Source organism: Siphateles boraxobius, unplaced genomic scaffold (genome assembly GCF_051911475.1).
Source record: "Siphateles boraxobius isolate OS27281-9 unplaced genomic scaffold, OSU_SipBor_1 68, whole genome shotgun sequence".
NCBI classification, from domain to species: domain Eukaryota; kingdom Metazoa; phylum Chordata; class Actinopteri; order Cypriniformes; family Leuciscidae; genus Siphateles; species Siphateles boraxobius.
In genome coordinates, this window is record NW_027509195.1 from 6,660,102 (window position 1) to 6,681,882 (window position 21,781).

The 21,781-nt window shown below is 37.1% G+C and overlaps 3 protein-coding genes across 10 annotated transcripts in view; 1 reads left to right on the forward strand and 2 right to left on the reverse strand.

Annotated features, from left to right (window-relative positions):
- Positions 1 to 6,813, forward strand: part of LOC143722756 (F-box only protein 44-like) — a 25,834-nt gene extending 19,021 nt beyond the window's left edge. For 6 of the 8 annotated variants that reach the window (XM_077214292.1, XM_077214290.1, XM_077214296.1 and 3 more), the window contains 5 exons: positions 2,060 to 2,321; positions 3,357 to 3,471; positions 3,613 to 3,708; positions 3,807 to 3,942; positions 4,027 to 6,813. In XM_077214292.1, the coding sequence (XP_077070407.1) occupies positions 2,060 to 2,321; positions 3,357 to 3,471; positions 3,613 to 3,708; positions 3,807 to 3,942; positions 4,027 to 4,173 (756 nt within the window). In that variant the 3' untranslated portion in view covers positions 4,174 to 6,813. Of the gene's footprint in view, positions 1 to 1,358; positions 1,962 to 2,059; positions 2,322 to 3,356; positions 3,472 to 3,612; positions 3,709 to 3,806; positions 3,943 to 4,026 lie in introns of those variants that run through there. The other 2 variants (XM_077214298.1, XM_077214297.1) reach the window with 2 other exon arrangements.
- Positions 6,068 to 8,361, reverse strand: cdc42l2 (cell division cycle 42 like 2). The gene is made up of 6 exons (XM_077214323.1): positions 8,231 to 8,361; positions 7,346 to 7,485; positions 7,054 to 7,126; positions 6,832 to 6,932; positions 6,560 to 6,757; positions 6,068 to 6,467 (listed from the first exon to the last, which is right to left on the reverse strand). Exons 2-6 carry the CDS (start codon positions 7,475 to 7,477, stop codon positions 6,378 to 6,380), a joined length of 594 nt encoding a protein of 197 aa, XP_077070438.1. The 5' UTR covers positions 7,478 to 7,485; positions 8,231 to 8,361; the 3' UTR covers positions 6,068 to 6,377.
- dnmt3bb.3 (DNA (cytosine-5-)-methyltransferase beta, duplicate b.3) lies at positions 8,167 to 21,509 on the reverse strand. The gene is made up of 24 exons (XM_077214253.1): positions 21,236 to 21,509; positions 20,571 to 20,658; positions 20,193 to 20,247; positions 18,570 to 20,088; positions 18,152 to 18,299; positions 17,906 to 18,010; positions 17,699 to 17,799; positions 17,569 to 17,619; positions 17,052 to 17,195; positions 16,856 to 16,963; positions 16,559 to 16,700; positions 16,149 to 16,457; positions 16,003 to 16,047; positions 15,840 to 15,919; positions 13,838 to 13,950; positions 12,201 to 12,384; positions 12,014 to 12,098; positions 11,764 to 11,909; positions 11,548 to 11,638; positions 11,139 to 11,287; positions 10,869 to 10,954; positions 9,665 to 9,734; positions 9,436 to 9,557; positions 8,167 to 9,337 (listed from the first exon to the last, which is right to left on the reverse strand). Exons 4-24 carry the CDS (start codon positions 20,019 to 20,021, stop codon positions 9,181 to 9,183), a joined length of 3,888 nt encoding a protein of 1,295 aa, XP_077070368.1. The 5' UTR covers positions 20,022 to 20,088; positions 20,193 to 20,247; positions 20,571 to 20,658; positions 21,236 to 21,509; the 3' UTR covers positions 8,167 to 9,180.
- Between the last annotated feature and the right edge of the window lie 272 nt (positions 21,510 to 21,781).

Below are 21,781 nucleotides of genomic sequence, written 5' to 3' on the forward strand. Positions count from 1 at the left end.
GTTGTCATTAAGTTATAAAGATAGTCATGCTAAGATAATACATATTCAACTTTTATAAGAATAAATATATAATAATTAACTTATATGTTATTACATTATATAATTATTTATGTATGTTTTTTCACTATTTCTGAGATGTAAATATCAATAATTTATGTTCAAAAGGATTTTAAGCATTTATACCATGATTTATCCAAACGTATGAGGTCAAACAACTACACTTAACCACTATAAAGCTGCCTTACAAACCTTCAACTTCCTGTGCTGCCTTTTTTCTTCTTGCTGGCTCTCTCAATATTTATTTTGTTAGCGTACTGCATGTAGCATTCTCTATGGTAGCCAACATGAATTGGCACATCTGGAATGTGGCCTTCTGTGATTTCATATTTTTTCACAGCTTTTTTGGGGGATTTGTATTGTAAAAAAACTTTTGTATTTTAATTCACCCACTCTAAAGAGCATTGTACAAACTTGATCCAACTAGTTAGTGAAAAGGGTATGATGTTGGTTGATGTACAGCTAGTAACATGCACACAACACTCCATATCCAAGATAAAGTGTCTTATTTATGTTAGATAAATATAGGCCTACAATACAACATTACCGCTATATAACTCCCGCCCCTTTCGGGGTCCTAGGCTGGCCGTCTGCGATTGGTTAGTATTTTTAATGACGTAAAAACTACAATCCGATTGGTTCAGCTACTAGAGCTGTCTCGCGACTTGCCTAAGAAGATTGACAATGAAAACATACGTTTGTGAAAATATATGATCAAACCAGAATTGCCAACAAATTTTATTTGACTACATATAATGACTTAATATCGTACATAAAAGAAGCGTATACTCTATCGATGGAGATCGATCAACAACACGAAAAACGCGTTCGGCCCACCGTCTAAATGTGTTTATATTCATTTAACGGCTCTGAAATTACCATAAAAGCACAAAATGACCATTACAATCACAATGGCACTAATGAAATCGTGATAAAAAATACTTTTAAACAACCTAACTTACTGGCCCAACATTATGTAATCCATGACAACGAGTAATACATTATTAAAATAATGAAAATAAAATAATTTTAAAAAAGTAATGACTTGGGGACACCAAATGTACCTGCAATTATAGAATCACTCAGCTAGCAAATTCGAACAAATCAAGTTTACAACAATCCACTTACATATCCAAGCCATCTCTCTGAGTTTTTTTCAGTGTATCTCCAGAGCCCGTCGACATTCTCTGGTATATTTATTTTACTTTCTATGGGTATATCCCAGTGCCATAGAGAGAATGGAAATGCAAATCAGGTTGAAAGCCGCCTTTTCCGTAAGAAAAACGCCCCCAAATAGATAAACAGCCTTTTTTGTTCCGCAGAAACCCGGTCGGGGTTGTTCCGCAGAAATGGTCGGGGCTATGACGCTAACGGTAATAAAACTTTAGATTTGGAATCTCGTTAAACATTTTCTTATAATTGTTCGTATAACATGTTCTTATAATTCCGGATTATAAGGATTATACTGATTCAGCGGCGTTTGAAGTCTAGAATGCTGCTACATGTGACTAATGAGATATCTAAACTAGAAAGAAGTATAATGGATCAGTTGACAGCGTCAGAGTGAGTCGTCACGCACCACTGCCAGATATATGTCCGTTTTCCAGAAGCAGATTAGATTAATCCTGCTGCAATAAACAGTCGTTATCGCTGGTTAGTAGATCGGTCTGACATATAACTAATGCGAAGTTGGCTATGGCTCTGTCTACTATTATTTGCGTTTTCTTTTTTTTTCTGTAACATTGTCAGACTTTGAAACGGAACTTCCGTGTTTTTACAAGTAGGCCCAGACGTGCAAAAGTGGCTTAGATATCAAATGTCATTAAAGAAAATCAAGAATGAGTCATTCACAGAGCGGGAACAGTCATTTTACTTTGAGAGACATTGAACCCAGATCAGACTCAGTAAGTTTTTGTAGCAGATGACCAGCTCGGACCAACTGACAGCAACCATGTGCCACAACTGGATCTAAATTGAAAGGTAATCTTTCCTCCTCTGTCAGTGCACAGGTCAGCTGCCAGATGTTCCTCTAGCTGTGGTTGAGGAGATCCTACTGAACCTGCCTGAACATCAGGTGGTGCGAGTCTGTCGGCTGGTGTGTCGTGAGTGGAAGGAGCTGGTGGACAGTGCTGCACACTGGAGAGAGCGCTGTCGGAGAGAGGGGATCCAGCCCTGTGACGCTTCCAGACCTCCAGAGGACTGGCGCATGTTTTACTTTATAACTAAGAAACGACGGAACTTGCTCAAGAATCCCAGAGCAGAAGGTGAGCCACTGGACTTAAAATAAGTAATTTTTCAATAAAGCAGTGCACTTCATATTCTGGGCTGTTTCCTAGAAGCATCTTAAACCTAAGCTGATCATAGAGACCAATGGTTTTTACCATTTGTAGGCTTATGATGCTTTTTGGAAACACAGACCTTGAACCTTGTAGTGTTTGCAAGGCAGCACTGTATTGATATTCCTCAACAATTCTATTTTTGTCTCAACGTGTTCCAAACTGTTAGTTTTGTAGTTTCAGCTTGTATGCTATTTTTTTTAACAGATTTATAGACATCTTCCACTTTGCTCCATCCTTCACCAGCTGATTGTAAATTGTTACATATCAGTTATTGGTTGATATTGGAGATTTTTTTTAATTATCAGTATTGGTTGATATCAGCAGCTATTTGATTATCATTTCCTATATTATTTTTTACCTTTGCTGTCATCTAACGCTCAATTAAAGTTATTTTTTAAAACACTAATAATTTAATAACACTGTTAAATGTAATCTTAAAATTAATATCCATTTACTGTGCATTACAACTAAAAAAAGTTGGTTGCTTGACCATTGAAAATTTTCTTTTTTTCTTTTTTGAGTGATTACCTCTATGAATTAGAATTGCAACATAAAAAAAATATTTTACTTTTGTGGTTTAACTACAACAATCATATTTGGTTTATGGCTCACAACAAATGTTGGTTAAACAGACGTTTATGAATACCTCAATATTTCAATATTTGGAACAAAAACTGATCTTTAGACTAGAGCACATTTCAAGGTGTATGTACTGTACATGCAGAAATGGCAAACTTCCAAGACGGGCCTAATAAGTCTTAAAAAATAAATTGTTTACTCAGGTTTAAATGATTCCCAGCCCCCTTTGTCCAAGACAATATTCAAAGACTCTTATATCTATAGGCTTATATGAACCTCTGGTACTTGTGTTGTAATAAAAAATTAAATAAAACATTAACACTATTCGTTTGCCACTAATCTCCATTTATGTAACGTTCTCCTCTCTGGTGGTTTGATTAGATGAGTTCAATGGATGGAAGATTGTACAGAATGGCGGTGACCGCTGGGCAGTAGAAGATAATTATGCAAAAATCTCAAATAACACAGTTCCAAGATGCTTTGTCACCTCTTACATGTAAGTTTGATGTGACTGTTCTTCAGTTGAAAGTTCAAGCTGAAATTATTTGTTTTAAAGTACAATTTTCATTCAGTTTTAACCAATATGACAATAGATGAGTCTTTGGCCTTCTTTGACATCCGTAAACTTTGTCCTCAGGTTGTGTTTGAAGCAACAGCTGATTGATTTGAAGAAAGAAGGTTATAGTGGTGCTTTCATAGATCAACAGCAACCTCATATCAAAATATCAGACTGGTGAGTGTTTGTTCAAACTCTCATGTTATGTTACCATATCAGTGGTTTATTTATTATACCAGTTAAAGTATAATAAGCAAATGTTTTGTCTGCTGCAGGTATGCCCAGCGCTGCGATTGTGGAAGTGAGTATCAGATCTGTGTAGAGTTGCTTGATCAGAAAAAGAAACCCATCTATACCTTTAAGCCTGAACCAGTTTCCTTTTCACAGTGGAATGATACGCGGTGGTGTGAAGTAAGTGGAGGAAAAGAAAATTAACAATCAAATTTAATCAAATATCTGTGTCATTCTCATATATATATTTTTTTATTATTTCAGATGACACACGTCTTTAAGGATTATGGACCTGGAGTTCGGTTTATTCGTTTCACTCACGGTGGGAAGGATACCCAGTTCTGGGCAGGCTGGTATGGAATACGGGTCACTAACAGTAGCGTGGAGATCTGTCCAGCAATGTTGGGTTAGAATCAACCTTATTCGAGTCCACATCGAGTCCATAAGAGCTGAGTCAAGTCCGAGTCCAACTAAATATTACTCCATGTCATTAAGTCAATATCTTAGGCTAATTTAAGCACGTTTTTTGATTTTACATCATCTCATTAATAGTATCCTGCTGAAAACTAAAAGTTACCATGTAGGCTAATGGAAGTTATGGTCAACTTGACTTCTGTATTGCAACATTTCTGCGTGATGGCTTTTCTGATGTGAAAAACTATAGAGCGAGACTTGACTGTATCATCGATATAAATTCAACTGGTAACTAACCATGTTAATTTAGTGAATGGAAACAGCGTATTGAATTCTGAAAAGACGAAAATTCATTCGGGTCTATGCGCCATTTCAGACACAGTGCAAGTACCCAATTCAGTTATCTTTCACGTCTTATTGAGTTTGAACAATTGAAAATCACAAGTGCAACCTGGACTTGAGTACCCCAACTCTGTTTGAATTTGTTCTGTTATGAGAAACGCTGTTATGAGAAACGATGTAATCGTGAACTTAAAAAAAGCCTCAAGAAAATAAGTGCTTATCTCTGTTGCATGATTTGAAGATTGTTGTATATGATTTGAAGATTGCACATAATTCTGTATTTGTATTTATTTTTGCACAATATATAAATTAGTATTTAGCTGTTTATATTTAAAAAGGCCCCTTGGTCCTCCTTTCTTAATTTTAATTGCCTTATTATTATCTCCCAAACACTGTTGCAGTGAGACTGAATACCTTAAGCACTCATTCATGTTTAAGGAGGGCCTTTATTAAGAACTTGAGTTTCAGACATGTTTCCATAACATGAATTTATCTCTAATAGTAATAATAATAGTTTGTTACATTTATATAGCGCTTTTCACAGTACTCAAATTGCTTTACATAGATGGGGGAAATCTCCTCAACCACCACCGATGTGCAGCATCCTGCGGGATGATGCGACGGCAGCCATATTGCGCCAGAACACCCACCACACACCAGCTTACTGGTGGAGAGGAGACAGTGTTGAAGCCAATCAGTATATATGGGGTTCATTAGGAGGCCATGATGACAGAGGCCAGTGGGCAAATTTGGCCAGGATGCCGGGGTTACACCCCTACTCTTTTTTTTCGAAGGACATCCTGGAATTTTTAATTACCACAGAGAGTCAGGACCTCGGTTTAACATCTCATCCGAAGGACAGTGCTTGTTACAGTATAGAGTCCCCGTCACTATACCGGGGTGTTAGGACCCACACAGCCCACAGGGTGAGCGCCCCCTGCTGGCCTCACAAAATCCTCTTCCAGCAGCAACGTGGTTTTTTCCAGAAGGTCTCCCATCCAGGTACTAACCAGGCTCAACCCTGCTTAATTTCAGTGGGCAACCAGTCTTGGGCTACAAGACCACATTGTTAATATTGAATTTAATATGTATAATTGCATATATAAATGTAGCAGTGGGAAAGACATATCACCGCCTAAATTTCTGTCATGTGACCAATTTTTTTTTTAAAGGGCTATGTTTGCCAAAAAAGAGAAAAGGTGATTTTTGACCATTTTTCCCTCAATGCCAGAGTTTATAGTTAGTAAAAATATATTGCATACTTTTGGGTAAAGTGGCAATGTATAAAACCATGTAGGCCTATATTTTGTTAAATACTCTGAAACACAGGTTTATGTATTTTCTTAAAGAAAGTGTGAATAATGTGCAGCAAAAGCTTTCTGTATAAATATTTTTTTTAAATACAAATTTCTCAGATATTACACAATGACTCGACTTAACATATCACTTACCCCTACCGTGGGACATGGTGTTACATTGTTTTAAAGAAGTCATATTCATATGGCTCTGACATCTTCTAAATTCAACTCATGAAAGACATCCACACATATAAATTGGCATATTTTACTCTTATTTTCTTAACATTTCTCCTCTTCTTATTTGACAACTTAAATAAAAAGTGGCACATCTTACCCCACTCTAGCCTACCATACTAACATTTTTGTTAAGAGGAGTGTTTTAGTATCACAAAAGAGAGTTGTATGTGTAAAAAGCTGCACACATATCCAATCATGTGAAATTAGCACCATGGTATACAATGGGGGGGAAAAAACTTGAGTAAAAGCTAGTAATCTAATAAAGATAAAAGATTAGGTTGGTTTACGCCCAGATTCATCTTTGATTATGTTGCTGTGTCCAGTTCATAAAATAACACATTTGCATGTCTTCTGGGACCCTCGGGGTTCTAAAGCTGTTAATATCGCCTCATCAAATACGTTCTTCAGTCCTTTCTGTAATGAAGAGAAAACGTGAATCTCTTTGTTATGCTAATAAAGCAAAAGCATGGCTTTGGAAACAGAACATACTCGACAAGCATACCCACCTGCGTTAGAGCAGAGCATTCAACATATTTCACAGCCTTTAAGTCTTTGGCTAGTTTTTGACCTGTCTCTGGGTTGATTGGCTTTTGTTTGTTTTTTGCAAGCCTTGCAATAGTTATAGGATCGTCTCTTAGGTCAATCTGCGTTCCAACCAGCAGAAAGGGGGTTTTCGGCGAGTAATAGGTTATCTCAGGCACCCACTGCATTTTAAATGAATTGTTGTTAGCAAAAAATAAACGATTCCTTATTATCAACAGATCAATGACAGACTCACCTTTTCTTTCACATTTTCAAATGAGGAAAGAGAAACTACAGAGAAACAAACTAAGAAGACATCTGTTTGGGGATAGCTTAGGGGCCGTAATTGATCCTGACCTACAAAATATTGAAATATTTAGGTTTGTTAGTTTTGCAAATTGTGTTCATATGAAATCTGCTTAAGATATTTCCCACACTATATTATAAGTTGATAGATTAACTTCATGATTGTATATACCTGCAGCATCAAACAATCTAATAGAATATGGTTCACCACCAATCATTACAGTCACAGCTTGGCTATCAAAAACCTGAAAAAGAACATGACAAAGCAACTGAATTGACACTACCTTGACAGGATTATTTGCATGAGTATTGCAACTGATGGGATTTAACGGTCTATTCAACTGTTATCACTGATAATGGGTACAAAGGTTGTATTTTTCTATTTCAAGCTGGTAGAGAGGAACATATCAGAGCAATAGTACTGCATACATAATTGAAAAAGAAAAAAAAAAATCATTCCTTACTGTCAGTTCTGATGGGAACTTGTTTGTAAATGAAACCAAAAGGCAGGTTTTACCCACGGCACCATCTCCAACCACCATACATTTAATTGTGGACATCGCTGTTGTCACAAATTGCTTTCCAGCATCTGGCATCAAAGAATCTGTAATTCATAACAAATGCTATAAATTTACAGAGGGGGTTAGTATACTTACATGCCAATAGAGAGAAAAAAGGGCAGTTTTAATTGTGAATTAGTGCCTCCTATAAAATACTTAAAAGTAAAAAGCCATCTTGGTGTAATTTCTTGAATTCACAAGCCATATGTTTTTTTCTTCCTTTTTCCACAAAAGCTCTGCTAAGATGCAAAATAATTGTCTGGATAGTTATTCTTATTTTATAGTCTATGCAAAAGGTGGATTATTTTCAAAATATTGAGACAAACACAACTATATTCAGTCATGAAAAGTAGTTGTCCAGTTTCAGTGATCAAGTATTTAAGAAACCTCAACAAAAAGGCTTCCAAAAGGATTTACAATATTCTCCACCTTTTTTTGTTAAATATAAGAATTGGTCAACCCATGATAATAACTAACATGAAGAGCAAACATAACATTATATAATGATTTTAAAGATAATTTGTTAGGAATGTCAGGACAAAATAATAAAATTAACTGTTTCACATATTTCCCCATGCCCTCAGGCTGAAAATCTTGGGTTTAATGTATTTATTTTAGTCTGACCAGCATGTTTTGAGATGCTATTCATGTCTTTTTAGAAAATATTTTATAAGAATGTCACAGGTGTTATTATTCTTTTGTGAATATAAATAACTTTCAATAAATAAAATAAAAACAACAAAGTAGTATTTTATTAGTAATGATTCCAGAATGCTAATAAATACTTACCATCAGTTTTAGTCTAGAAAACTGGTCTTAACTCAAAACTGCTAACATTGTTTTATTTTGCGAACATTTTGATAATGACACGTTACGGGGTGAAACAAACAAAAGCATGACTTCTAAATTAAACGTCTTCATTAAGAACTCTTAAAGCATAGCACGTGTAATACGTTTACACAATTGCTAGTTTACAATACGAATTTTGACATTACGATGGATACCCAGTTTCTTAACACCCTGACGAAACATGTTTAAACAACAGATGAACTGGTCTACTGTTAACTATCTAAACATTTCTCACATGGTACTGCTCTCTACTTCTACTACAAGCATTGTAAACGAATCATTGATAAACAACGGTGCTGTCCATCCAAAAACAGGACTCTACCAGTCACACTTCAAAATAAAAGTCTCTTTCCTCATGTCATGTAAAGCCTAAGCAAGTAACTAGTTTTGAGAATAAAATACCATCCGAATAAGTTAACTATACTCCAATTCTAATTCTAACTCCATTCTAAATTCAGTTACAGGTTTATATCTAGTTATAGGCTTAGGCATCATAGTGACCATTTACATTAATTAATAAAATGAAAGTATTTAATATAAATACACCAACACTTTACTTATTTTAAATAAGTACAAAACAAATACTCTGAAGGAAAAAAAAAAAAAAAAAAAAAAAAAAAACATTTCTGGGGGAAACCAGCTCAAATAAATTAAATAACAGCCTGGATAAATGAGAAGTTCATTTTGATCACTGGTCAACCCTCATTTCAGTTCTCAATAATACAAAGTTCCACAAGGTCTATTATCCTGTCACTTCACAGAGCTCTACACACATTTACTAGGTTTATTACTTTTTAAAGATATAAAACAATAAAAGTGAACAAACTTTTGTTTCCCTGAGTCTTTTTACTCTGAAAGAGAAACATCAAAAGTGCATCATAAACTTCAGTTCATTTCAAGAGAACTTGGTCACAAGCAAAGTAATCCTTTAGTGGTGCTAAAAGATGTCCTATGACAGGGACACTCCAGGACTTCCCCAGCACTCTCTGCCTCTGCATACGCCCCATATTTTTCACGTCTGTGTAATGCTTTGGAAATCCAAATATCCTGTCAAAGTGCAAGTGAAGAGTGCATCAAAATGAATATATTTGTGACTGAATTTGAAAAGAATGTAAAACTGAAATGATAGAATAAGTAAAAGTTACTTCTCCAATTCAGTGATCCACAGACTGTCATCTTTTCCATTCATGATGATGGGGTGATGCCTGTCATCGACGCCTGGTTTCTGTATGTTTGGTCGTGTGGTGATAGTGCGAACTTTTTTATACTGCAAAATGGTAGATTACATTGTGTCAGTGTTGTCCATGTGAGTTCTGACCCTGTTAAGTGTAATGGGATCATTAAAATATCTTTGGCTGGAAACTCATGACAAACCTTTGCAGTGCGGCCGGCCTCCAGACATTCCTGAAGACTGAGTTTATCTTTCTGAGATGCTGAGATTGGTCTGGTCAAAACAGAACGTAACACTTACCCCTAGTTTCACAGACAAGGCTTAAGCTAGTCCCAGACTAAAATGCATGTTTGAGCTGTTTAAAATGAAAGCAACTTGCTCTTACATAATATCTTAAAATATGTCAATGCTATTGTTTTGTCTCAAGATGCACACTCGTAATTAGAGATGCACCGATACCAATAGCTGATTATTCAGAATGATATCGGCTGAAGCCGATATTTTGATTTTTCTTAAGGAAAAAAAAAATCCCAGATAATGCTACAAACTACACAGGGAACCCTCTAATTTGGAACACTAGAATATTAGAGGTTAAAATTAACAACAGAGCTATTATATTCAACTGATATTTATTTCCAGATATAATATTCCCTCTTAAATAAAAGCTGAAATGCGTGTTTACAACTCAGTTGCACATAAGGTAGTTTTCATAAACACTTCTTCATGGCAAATTTATTCAAACATCCATAAATAATTAACAGTAAATAAGCTCGTGTGTAGTGTTTTTATAGCTAACTAACGAACTGTGAACACTGGTTAACTTTCCTGAGATAAATGCAACATTAAGTGATATTGTTCACACTGCTGGTTGAACCGAGGCGCTAAGAGTCGCGCACGTCACATTTAAGAGCGTCAAAACGCCATTTATTGTTTGAATTTCATGATAAAATGCACATAATTTGAAAACTGAGACTTTGTTTCTTATCAGAAGTAACAAAAACCTTAGATCTGGCAGCCCTGGCTTGAACTACGTTTGATTCATAGGGTCAAAAAAAGCCTGCATTAACGTTGCTATTTTTTACCTGTTAAAGCATTATTGTCTCGTTAACTTGTCCTAAATTGAGCACAAGAGAGATTTTCTTCACACACAATGTGAGGTGCAGTCTACATCGGTAAGGCAGATACATCGGTACATCTCTACTAGTAATGTTTTTTTCTCAGGCCTGTTTATAAAACCTACTTAAATGTCCTGACTAAACTAATGGCCAATCCTGGTTTAATCTAAAAGTTGTCTGTGAAACCAGGCCTTAATGTATATCATCATAATTAAATACTTAACACAGTTGTATTTATCAGCGAAAAAAAAATTAAGTGGGTGTGGTAGTCATATGAATATAACAGACTCACCTGTTCATGCCAGGTATGTTCCCCCAGAAGTATCTTGCTCTGTAAGCTGGACTCACTTTCACAGCATCAACAAGCACAGGGTTACACTAAAACAAACACACACACACACACTGACTAGAAAAAAAAATAACACTGAAAATGCAAGGCCATGATTTGAGACAAATATTTGAACATACTGAACACATTTTTTAAATTTACAAGAATCTGCAGAGGGTATTTGACAACAAACAGGTTCAAACATCAATACCACAAATCAAAAATCACACTTACTTCCAGAAAGCGGCAAATGTCAGATTTAACCTTGGTTTCCATTGACACTACATTCTCAAACAGCCAGAAGAACGGCTGTGGGTCGTCCTCCTTCGGCTTCATAACATTCAGAAGCCGATAATATTCGAAAAAGAGCCGCCCAGTGCCCTCTGCAGAGAGTAAAGAGGATCTCAGATTAAATAAATTATATGTTTTGACATGAGACCAGGTGTTGAGACTGAAAAAATCCTCCAAAATGAATGCATGGTTCATGCATCAAATTGATTATCCAGACTGAATATTGGAAAAAAGTTGGCAAACATGGGTATTCTGACTCAATGAAGCTGCATAAAGCCAGGAAGATTATAGTTTGCCAGATCAAGAAAGTGCTTCTTCATTTTGTGTGCAACATGCATCAGACATGTCTTACCAAACAAGCCCTTTCGGCTAGGATTGGCTGTGCACAAGTCATTACATGGACTTCCACCGATGAGAAGATCAAACGGACCCCATTTCTCAATCTGAACAATGAAAGAGAAAAACAATTAACAGATTCTTCATTGAACGTGTAATTAAAACTCAGTGCATTTGTACTGAGAGGTTTTAACAATTATCAACAGAAATCAAACAATATTATCTTGCATACATGCTCTTTTGTAATGTTCTTAACATCAGCCACATGATTGATTTTTCCATCATGGTTGACCATAGAGACGGTAATGGACTCTTCATCAATTTCTGAGGCCACATATTTTTCCACTTTAAAGCCGAGATCCCTCAGAACGAGGTATCCTGAAACACGAAAATGCATTTAAATGAACCACATGACCAGTACAAGAACATACTGTGATAGACGTGTATTAAACTACAAGTGGTCCAGGAAGATGAGAAGTTACCTGTGGCTATGCCATCAAATAAGGAAAGGACTCTGATTGGACGTCGCAGGGTAGCAGGGATTGATGGGTAAACACGATGGGGCTCCTGAGGAGGACAAATGTCAGAAGTCAAGCCAATACAAATACAAATCAGGAAGATCATCCAATATTTTTACAATATGATGAACTATATGAAACAAGCACTAACAAACTCCATGGCACTGTTGTTGGCAAAGAATTCCTGCACACGGATGCTCCAGTCATGCCTGGGCTTCAAGGCTCCAGAGCTGCTCTCAGGTGCACACAGGTAACAGGTCCACGGGTCCACATTTTTCAGCCGGTCGAAGGTCCCCTCACCCACTAGGATATCCAGACAGTCCACACAGTAGGAGCTAGAGAAAGAAAAAAGACCAAATTAGATTGGTGGTCAAAACTTGTGAAAATGATTACAATGCATTTTTCTGATTTTATTTACTTTCGCAATTTACAGCAAGTCAAAAATTCCATTTAAAGGAGAACTCCGGGCAATTTTTAAGTTAATCTTGATCGTTAGACCTTTGTGAGTACTGACTATAGAAAAAAAAACGAACCGGATTGGTGCTTGCTACGCGGAGCTGCGACCGCGAATGCCCAGAGCTCCCACTCAGCTAAAATGGCAGCTATGGGGGCATGGACATAAAGAGCGTTTTTGAGCCTCTTAACAGACACAAAATGCAATTAAAATGTCTGTCCAACATGAACAGGGACCCTACATGTGAACAAGATGCGTTTAGCAACTTAGCCATTGTTTCAACTCACCTAAATAGTCTTTTAGACGGCAAGCTGTAGTCTCGCGCTGCAGTCCCGTGCTGTAGCCGGAAAAGGTAAACAATGTCCAGGTGGGAGGAGCGTTGATCATGTGCGACGAGTTATGATCAGAGTTGCTTACAAGTGAAGAAGAAATGGTTCGTGTTTGTGCCTTTCCAAATTGTGGCAACCGAATGCGAAAATATAAGAGCTTAAATTTTCATCGTCTTCCTTTCCATGACCTCGAGATTCTGCAGTTGTGGCTAGTTGTACTTCAACTTGATGTGCAAACTCCCGTAGAAGTACTACGCGCTAAAGATTACCGCATTTGCAGTGAACACTTTGACAAGGATGACTACACACACTCAACACAGCGGGGCCGTTTGAAGAAAAATGCCATTCCATGTACGAAGACTCGTCGCACATGATCAACGCTCCTCCCACCTGGACATTGTTTACCTTTTCCGGCTACAGCACGGGACTGCAGCGCGAGACTACAGCTTACCGTCTAAAAGACTATTTAGGTGAGTGGAAAGAATGGCTAAGTTGCTAAACGCATCTTGTTCACATGTAGGGTCCCTGTTCATGTTGGACAGACATTTTAATTGCATTTTGTGTCTGTTAATAGGCTCAAAAACGCTCTTTATGTCCATGCCCCCATAGCTGCCGTTTTAGCTGGGTGGGAGCTCTGGGCATTCGCGGTCGCAGCTCCGCGTAGCAATCACCAATCCAGTTCGTTTTTTTTTCTATAGTCAGTACTCACAAAGCTCTAACGATCAAGATTAACTTAAAAATTGACCGGAGTTCTCCTTTAAAAGGAACCAGAACTTCAGAATATTTGGAATGTCATCTTTTGCTTTCATGACAGCAGCACTCTAAAAGCATAAACTTTTTACAAGATTTTGCGTAAAACCTGATGATCATGTTCTTCAGCATTACCAAAAACGTGATTTTTTCAAATGAAAATCATTTCACATGATTTTTTTAGTGATTTGATTAGTGACTGAGAAATAGTGCAGCTTTACCCAAGTAATTTGTGATCAACACAACCACACTCACCGACAACAGCTGTCATGGCCACACAGAATGACCTCCATGCCAGAACAGCACACGGTACAGTACGACTGATAGCCATCTTCATCATAACGGTACAGCGTCTCCGTGAAATTATACTACATGACACAATTGAAATCATTCAGTTACAAGTAGTGGCATTACTAAACATGGATGAACAGTACAATGCTTTAGCAAAGGGTGTAGACTTTCAATGCAATGTTTCATTACAGATGTTTGATAATTAATAATTTATACACAAGAGCATAAGTGAGGTCAGGTGCAGATTTTGAACATTAAATCATCCCAAACAGGTTGGTTTGAGGTCAGCTTTGTCAGATATCTTAACATAGCACAGTCAAAAATGAATGGGAGAAATGGAAGTGGTTAATGACAGCAGAGCCCATATACGGAGAGCCTGGTCACTCCCTATTAAGCCCTATTGTACCGAATTTTGGTTGTAGTTCCACCAGAGTTCCACTGGGGGCGATTGCCCATGAGTGCAAAATGAATTGGAGTCTATGGAGCTAGACGGCTAAATTAGTCTCTTTCACCCGACTGCCGTTGAGAAATCTCAGATTTGATTGTAGGTTTTGCAAGTTCAACATGGGTTATAGGTTGAAAGTTGAATGAACGAGTACTTATGTCCTTTCAATTTCTTTTAAGGTTGAGTTGTTGTTGCCCTATTACACGCTAGCATTCTGCTAATGAACGCTGATTGGTCAGTGAAGGACTGATTACGACCAGAGATACCGCTTGATGGCATCGTGGCATCCGAAGCGGGACCAGAAAATTTACACGGAAAATAAATTTAATTTGAGTACTTCTTGTGTTATTCTTGTTAGGAAATACATGATACATAAGGTATAGTATTGCCACAAACAACAACAATAGTGGTCCCGCTCCATAGGTCTAAATATCAATAACAATTGAAAAAGGAAAAATGCCTTGCAGGTGTGCAATGATAAATTGTTCTAATAGTGGGCAAGGGTTGTCCTATTTCTCATTTCCCAAGGACGAAAAAAGGTAACGTATGTGCTCCTGTGTTAATTGTCAAATATATATATATATATATATATATATATATATATATATATATATAAGCTCTTCTAGCATGTGTATTTACCTGTGTCAGCTGTGTTGTCGATGCCTCGAGAGAAAAGAAAGTGCAGAGCGCGAAAGCACCAAAGTGACTGTAGGATTGCCGTAAAGCAGTGTCGTATGATGTGTATGCATCATTGACATTTTAAAAGACTTTTTTAAAGCAAATAAGTGACCCTAAAAAATATAACACCCAGCAATGAGTAATTTCTTTGCATCATCTTTCGAATACAACATTCAAATTACTAGGCAAAAAATTATATCCTGAGAAAAGTGGATTTTGAGGGGTATAGCTCCACAGACCTCCATTCATACTTCACTCGTCCTGTGAGCGCCCTCATATGGAGCCAGAGTGGAACTGCAACCAGTTCAGAAGCCGGAAGTTTACTGAGTGAGTATAAGTTCTCCCCTTATTAGACATTCTCTGATGACAGTTAAAGTCCCACTTCACTTGCTATTTGCCGATTTAATGCTGTTCACATTAGAATCAATAATTTCAATGAGCATTTGCATAGTTGTTTACCGTTTAATGCGCATAAGCAAACTTAATGATTCCACTGTGAGATTGTATTTCTGAAATTATGTTGTCTAAACAATAGATTGACAAATAGAGATTCATTTTTTTCCCCATTCAAACAGATAGGAGCTGTACTCACCAAAATTGTTGCTGAGGGCACTGATTTTAAAGGGACTTTAGCTTTATGCAGGCCAATCACTGACAGTTTATAGGTGATTTTATGCATCCCTTACTAATGGGTGTAGCTGAAATAGCCAAAATCTTCAAGTAGATGCAAGTGTCCTACTGGCCAGCATGAACATTAAGACAACCCTAGATGCCCTGAATATATCCTTGAAAACTAAAATTTGTGACGCGAGGAACATCTACAAGTGTGTAATTATACTGTACCTTGCATTTCATGCACAGGCTGCCTTGGAAGAGTGGATGGATGATTTCGACGAACGTACTCCCACATGATAAGCAGAACTCTGAGAGGGAAAAGCAGCGAAACTAGGATGAACTTAACTCATTACCAACATTTATTGCAATGTCTAGAAAGTGGGTTTCTTACCTTCAATGTTTCTCTTGTTGTCCAGAAATTCATGCACCATTTGATCTGTGAGAACATTTCAATAAACACCAGGTTGCATGGGATTCTTTTTTTGTTTAGCATCACAATTTTCAATAGCAATAACAAATATCAAATGGTGTACACACATCTTTTTTGGCTGTTCTGTCTGGACTTGACCTGCATACTTTCGCCGTTATTTAGATCCTTATTCCAGTTTGTGCGATTCTGTTCTCTGCGTGTCCTCGCAGTCTGCAAGGATCTCCGATTCAATCTTGGATGCATGAATTTTCTGTAAAAATCTGTTTTTCTTAGGTTTATCGAACCTTTGTGCAGGTCCAGGGATTCAGGGAGTTTATTTAGAGATACAGTTAATTTAAATAATTTTTCACGATAGTCTTTGTAGTTTGGCGAGGATCCAAAATTCCCATTCACTGATTGAGGCATAAAATCCTCTTCTAAGGAAGCAAAAAAAGACAAATACAATGAATATGAAACAGAGACTTAAAGTTCAACTTTACAGTCCAAAGAGTGTGTTCAGTGCTTATTTGTTGCATACCACTGTATTCTGATTGAGGTTGAAGTCCATCAGGGCCTGTTGGTTTAAAGCCTCCAAAGGCCCAGTTCAACATAACTCTAAGCAGCTCATCCGTAGAGTCCGTCTCAGGAGAAAAAAACATTCTACTGCGCCTGGACGCCACCTAGAGAATATTTTGTATAAAACCTTGCTTACATGTTTACAAGTGTTTGTCCTTGCATGGACAATTTGTTTGATTTGTTCAATTGCAATCTAGACACTGGTAAATAGATGTTAGAGTGCTAAAACATGATACTAGCCAAATAAAATGTGTATTACCTGCAGAGAATTGAAAATTGCATCTTTATATGTCGCTACTGTAGCGAAGGAATTAGAACAGAAGCACTTAGCAAATGAAATGAAGGGCAGGAGATCGTCAGCTTGGATCTACAATGGAAAAAATATACAACATGATTTTTTTTTGTTGACTAAATAAAAGCACAAAATTTGCACACAAGTCTCTGCATTTTTGTACCTCTGACAGCATCCTGTTCCCAAAGAAAATCACGTTACGTATGGAGCCACAAGGCCTCTTGCTGTGCCAGATCTGAACTAGTCCAGGCCAAAGACCGAAGCCCTCAATTGGCCCCCAAACCATCTCACCGACTGTGTAATTGCCCTTAAAAAAGCAGCAGTCATTAGTCAGTCTAAGATCTAATCACTCAGATTACTTTAAAGATAAAGTGTGTAATTTTAGAAATGTTCTTCCCATCCTATTATAAAGCTGCGTATGACTATAAATCCTCACATAAAGCCATCATATTACTTTAAAAAACTTGGAATACAGCAGATGAACCAAATGGCCTTCACATTATAATACTTTAATGGTTAATTTGTATCATTTTTGAAACTTGAAGGCTTGAATTGAAAACAATAATTTTTTACAATTCCTTTTGATGAGGTTTAGAAACAGAAAGTACACACTTCAGCTTTTACTACAATGCATACAAGTAATAAAAGTCTTTTGTTTTTAGAAATGTATAAGTTGTTACCTTGTATTGACTTGTTTTCTCATTGTTATTTGAGATACTTCCATTTCTTTTCTGGCAGAGAAAGCGATGTGTTCAATCAAGATATCCACAACAAAACAACACCCTTCTTTGCAAACAAGTACATATTTACCTTAGTCCATATGACATCATCATCACTACTGCTGTAATTGTCATCATCATCACTGCTGCTGTACTCATCATCATCATCACCTGACACATATGGCTGATCTCCTGGCAACACAGAAAGGACAAAAGTAAAGTTTGATTTGGGCCAGGTTGCAAAGTTTCAGAAAGGATAAAATACCACTAGCTGATATATTTAAAGAGAACCTGAAACCTTTTTGGTCATTTTGACTTTCTGGGCCTGAATCACAAGAGACTGGCAGAATATCCTCCACTTCCATTGCCACAATGTATTCCACTTCCCTTAAGTCAATAACATCTGAGAATCAAACGCATTTGTTAGAGTGTGATGTACAGCAAAAAGAGATCCTCAAAAATATTTTATTAACCTTGTCGTCAAGTTCGAATGTATTTTATACGTTTTTCAACTTCAAAGATACAACGACCTGCGTCTCATTACCTGATGTGAGGCTCCTTTGAGTCTCTGGGCTGAGATGTGATGGAGCGCTTTTATATGAGCTACTGTCTGTGACATCGTCCTCATCCATGTCTTTCTCCTCAAAGTCCTCCATTTTACTCCCAATGACATTGTAAGTTTGATTAAACACCTGAAAAAGAAAATGACACATACAAACACAAACCAAAAATGTATATGTTTGCTTGTATAAAACCCACTGTCATGCTAGGGTGTTCTAGATGGTAAAGTAATGTGTTGCAATCGAGGTCTGGGTGTTCAAGATACTTTAAATAGCATCATAGGTATCTTAATCCAAACTAAACTCATTTTCATCAACTCTCTTGTTGGAGAAATATTGTCACACTGATATCTGATTAATGAAAAATAGGTTTCACAAGCTTTTCATAGTTCAGTGACTCACCTGTTCAAAAATTATTTCTTTTTTCAAAGTTTTGGGCAGGGCCAATAAGCTAATGATAACTTTTCCAAAACTAGATGTCCTTCCCATAATCCTCAGCTCGGTCTTCCAGTACTGCTCCATTGACTGGTCAGCTGGGTGACCCTCACCCTCATCAATGAACTGATACTCCAAAAACTCATCAGTGAGCAAGCTGACATTCTCAGGGCTTGAGCAAACCCCAAAACAGACACCTAAATCTTGGACGACTTTGCCGGTCACCTCAAGCTTTTTTCCTGGACTCAACACTAATGAAAAGTTTCTGAGGGTGGAGTCTGGGAAGGGTAAGCGTTCAACAACATCAACAGTAACAGTCGTGTAGAAGGAGATGATGGAACTGTGGAATGCCTCCAAGTAGTCAGACAACTCAGCAGAGCATTGCAGGAGAAAATCAGCAGCCTGTTTGCCAACTTGAACCTCTCCTCTTGGTAAATGTCCCACTGTGTCCTGTACAAGCGAGGTCTTTCCTCTCCTAAGAAAAAACTCTTCTGTTCTTGGTCTGAGGAAACTCGCTGTGTAACATCTCACTAATTGAGAAGCATCTTGGAGAAGCTGTGTCACGCCGACACCTCGGTCAAAACTCTCCTGAAAATCACAAAGCGGTTGCAAAGCATGGCTGAGAAAGAGGACATTGAGTCTTATTTTGGGATCACTGAGAAGATGACAGATTGCTTTTTCATTTGTTTCCTGAGATCCAAAGTATTTCTCAAGGTCTGACCAAGCCAAAGTCATTTTCTGGATTATTCTACAGAATAGAGAGCATTGAGACGTCAGGAGATTATTGAAGTTTGACCCTTCAACATCTACAAGTAAGTTTTGTAGAGCAGCTGGGAAAGATGGAAAGTGTTTGTAGATTTCTGTGATGAGATTTAGAATCAGGCCAGAAAACTCCATTTTCATGAAACCATTATGACACGCTTGTCCTGTCATATCTGTAAGTCCACATAAAGACACAATCCCAGGTTTCAGCAGCTTTAGACCAGCGAGAACATGTTCATGATCTGGGAAATTTGAATAAAATATCACCATGTTCATTAGAGGTATTCTGAACTTCTTCAGCATCTCCACGATGCAGGTACAGATAGCATCAGCACTCTCTTCCTTCAGATCAAGAACATCGAGCAGTCTGATCTTGTTTTCCCCAGTAGCTGTGTCAAAAAAGCCCAACAGGACCACACTGGTCTCTTTCTCATCTTCAAGCTCCACAGCATGGTATAAATAAAGGCAGTATGGAGTCTGACTGCATGAGGCTATAATATAATCCTGGTATTTCTTGCCTAATAATAGACTGTACTTGCTATTTATACAGTTTGATCCAGCATCAGTTGAGGTAGATGGGCAATACTTTCTGATGAAACACAATGTGGCCGGGCTGCGGGAGAAAGATTCATCTGATTTCTTTTTAGCATTCTTCATGCTCTGGTTTGGACAATTTGACTGTATGCAGGACTGTTGATTCTTGAAGAATGTTCTCCCTTTGTAGCTATGAATAAAATAATGACAAATAGCATCATGTTTACAAGACCATATTTAATATTTCAATATGCTCAGTCAAAAAAAAAGTTGTACGCAAAAGTAAATTCCTACACATTTCAGGTTCTGATCATGTTGTTTTCAGTATTTTTCCGTTCACCAACAATTTCTGCTCCAGTTTTTATAAAAGGGATACAAATATGTGGTGATAATAATAATAATGTTGATCATTACACATCATGATTATTTAAAAAAAAATGCATTATAAAAAACTCAAAGTGTACAAAACTTTAAATTAATTATATAAACATATTCAGAGGAAAAATTGTCAATAAATAGGCAAAACTCTGAACCTAGGTACAAACACATGCAGACTTTGATGACGAAGGAGGACTATTTGGACTATCACAAACAACTTCACACACAAAAAAGTTAAGTCATTGACAACATGACTATCCAATTAAAAATGTTTTAACCAGGAAACAAAAATACCTGAGCAGGTGTGCTTCACTTGACTGAAAGTGGCTTGAAGTATGTCATTGAGTCAGTCCAATCTTTAGATTCTATCATCCCCCCATAACTTGCAGAGAAATTGTATGTAAAATGTTTGAAAAAATATGGTTTTGGTTTGAAAAAGTCTTGAACTAAGAAAACAAATTGTGTAACGTTAACGTTACAGTTTAACGATGACATGTTAGTCTCTGAACAAAAACTGCATTTAGTCTCTGAACAAAAACTTCTCAATTACACTAACTAAAATCGTAGTACGCTCAATTAGACGTGTATTATGAAACTGAAATCACAGAGTCTAACGTTAATATCAGTCAGTAAACCGGCGGTAAATCGAAAAGACAGTCGTTATTTTTTTTAATTAACGTTACTTGCGCGCGGTATTCTGTGGATTACATGACAGATCAGAAGTGCAGTGGATGTAACGTTATAATACAAACCCAAACGAAAATTGTTGGCTTCTCACTAACTGTTACACCGAGTCTATATTCAGCTATAAAGATGGACTTCTACATCTGATAATGTTAACACTTTACACTGTGGTTTTAAATGAATAAATACTGCATTACATTGTTATCAGTTAATTTGTAATTTGCGGGAATTATTAAAATGTAACCCACACATTACTGAAAGGAAAAGCTACAAACCGAAAAGATGTTTTCTTTTTGCCCGAGGCCCCTTTAGATAAAGACGTCGTTACACCTAGTATGTCCAGAATTCAGTGGCGACACTTGGAAGATAAGGCTTTGAGAATGAATATGGCTCATTTATCCACGCATGTCTTCATTCATTTACCGCGAAAACTTGAAAGAGAGGAAACGGATGCTGCATGTGGCCTCCCAAAATAGCGGCCATTACTTCACATTGAACGTTTATGTGAACATTTTACACATACTACTATTCTTATTAATCTTCTTCTAAATATTGTAAAACGGTAATAAACAACTACGTACACAGTGTAAGACTTTTCTACGACTATCCATCCAAAACATATGCTTCTTATTTTCAAAATAAAAGTCGTTTTCTCATTTCATTTGTTAACAGCGAAGAACTAGTTTGAGACTTTTTAAACACTCTTGGAATGAAAACGGTGAATATCTAAATAATAACTATTTTCGTAAATGCCTCTTTTATAGAAGATTAAACCTGATGTGGTCATCGCAATGTAGAATTATCAGGGTCAAAGATAAACC